The sequence below is a fragment of the Myodes glareolus genome, chromosome 7 (assembly GCF_982192425.1).
Source record: "Myodes glareolus chromosome 7, mMyoGla1.1, whole genome shotgun sequence".
NCBI lineage: Eukaryota > Metazoa > Chordata > Mammalia > Rodentia > Cricetidae > Myodes > Myodes glareolus.
In genome coordinates, this window is record NC_142032.1 from 48,757,176 (window position 1) to 48,759,085 (window position 1,910).

The window sequence follows — 1,910 nt, forward strand, 5'->3', positions numbered from 1 at the left end:
CACTTCATGGATTTCTTCAAGTATTTGTCTTAATTTTTATTGATATGTGACAAATATACCAGTAAGATGAGTGACTATTTCAGTGTGGAATGATGGTTTTTGGATTTTGACCTCTAGAAACATTAGCTACTGTATTTCAGTTATGTCTTTGTAGGTATATCATGTCCTGTTTTAGCAGAAATCAGTCATTGCATATACCAAAACAATCACCTTAGAACTTCAAAATGGACCACAAATGTAACTCAACAGATAAAGAAGATCAGAGAAAAGTAAATCTATGGTTGGCATTCCAAATAGTGTAGAAATAAAAATTTCTTAAAGATTAGTTTCTTTCCAAAATATGAATGTGTTCTTTAGCTTTAATAATACATTCTTGATCTCTTTGTTTCTAAGACTGTAGACCACAGGGTTTAACATTGGAATAACTGTGGTGTAGAACACAGATGCAATTTTGTCTGTGTCCATGGAATGACTGGAGCTTGGATGTAAATACATGAAGATGACTGTCCCATAAAAAATAGAGACTGCAGTAAAATGGGAGGCACAGGTAGATACATCCTTGTGTTGTCCTGCAGCTGTGCGCATTCGTAGGATGGTAATAAAAATGAATATGTAAGATATCCAGATGACTATGATAGCAAAAAAGATATTGAAGCTCACAGCATAAACAAGAAGCAGCTCGTTAATATGTCTACCTGAACAAGAAAGAACCATAACTGCAGGAATATCACAAATAAGATGGAATACATTGGATTCACAGGAGAGACTGAATGCATCTCCAGTGTAGATGGAAACATCTAGGAAACCTAGGATATAGCAGCCTATGACCAGCCATGCACACACACTTGTAGTCATGGTGGTGGAATAGTGTAGAGGCTTAGACACTGATGAATAATGATCATATGCCATTGAGGCTAGCAAGAAGTTTTCCACACTGGCAAAGGCATTGAAACAGAACATCTGTGTAGCACAGTCATTGTAGGACATGACATTCCTCCCTATAAGAAGTCCAGTCATCACTGTTGGAGTAACAGCTGAAGAATAACAAAAATCCACCAGAGACAGGTTACCTAGAAAAAAGTACATGGGAGTGTGAAGCTGAGAGTCCAGGACAATCATCAGAATCATCCCCTGGTTGCCCACCATGGTGATGGTGTAGATAAACAGAAAGGTGATGAAAAGGGGAAGCTGCAGATCTGGGTCATTAGTGAGTCCTAACAGGAAGAAATATGACACTTCTGTCCTGTTCTCCATCCAGCTCATTTGAGATCACTGAGTTCTCTGTGGCATAAAACAAGAGGAAAAGAACAATAAAAGAAAATGATATGAAAAGTGTAAATTATGTCTAGAAGCCATTGAGGTATGACTTGTGCCTTAAACTTTTTCAAACAAAGCCCAGATTTCAGAATCAAGTTGACTGCACTAATTATATAGTATTATTTTTTCTACAAATTGAGGAATCCTAATAGATAATATACAGAATTTTAAATTTTATAAATTGAGACCTTGACAATTTAATAATTTAATAGGAATTACTTGTTTGGCTGAATCTTTTGCCAAGTAATCTCTCTTGAACTCAAGACAGTTGATACTCCCATATAGCTAATCTAAGAAATGTTTGAACATTTTTGAAGTGTGTTTACTGCCTTTTCTAAAGAATATATAAATTTGCTTGTCACTTTTATGTAAATTATAAGGTATAGGAGGTTGAGCAACTTATTCTAGTTACTAAACTATTGCTTGGCACTATTTTATTTGGACTCTTGCCAACCATTAAATGATTCTGTGTCTGTTAATTCTCAGTTTGAAATGAATTTAAAACACATCCAACCACCTGAATTCATAAATATTGTTTTGTCACCATTCATGGAAGTCAGTATCTATATTTTCATAGTGAATTAATAAAGTAA

The 1,910-nt window shown here is 35.0% G+C and overlaps 1 protein-coding gene across 1 annotated transcript; it reads right to left on the reverse strand.

The window, feature by feature from the left end:
* Positions 1 to 315: 315 nt before the first annotated feature.
* Positions 316 to 1,263, reverse strand: LOC125397449 (olfactory receptor 5B3-like). The gene has a single exon (XM_087908682.1). It carries the CDS (start codon positions 1,261 to 1,263, stop codon positions 316 to 318), a length of 948 nt encoding a protein of 315 aa, XP_087764808.1.
* Positions 1,264 to 1,910: the final 647 nt, after the last annotated feature.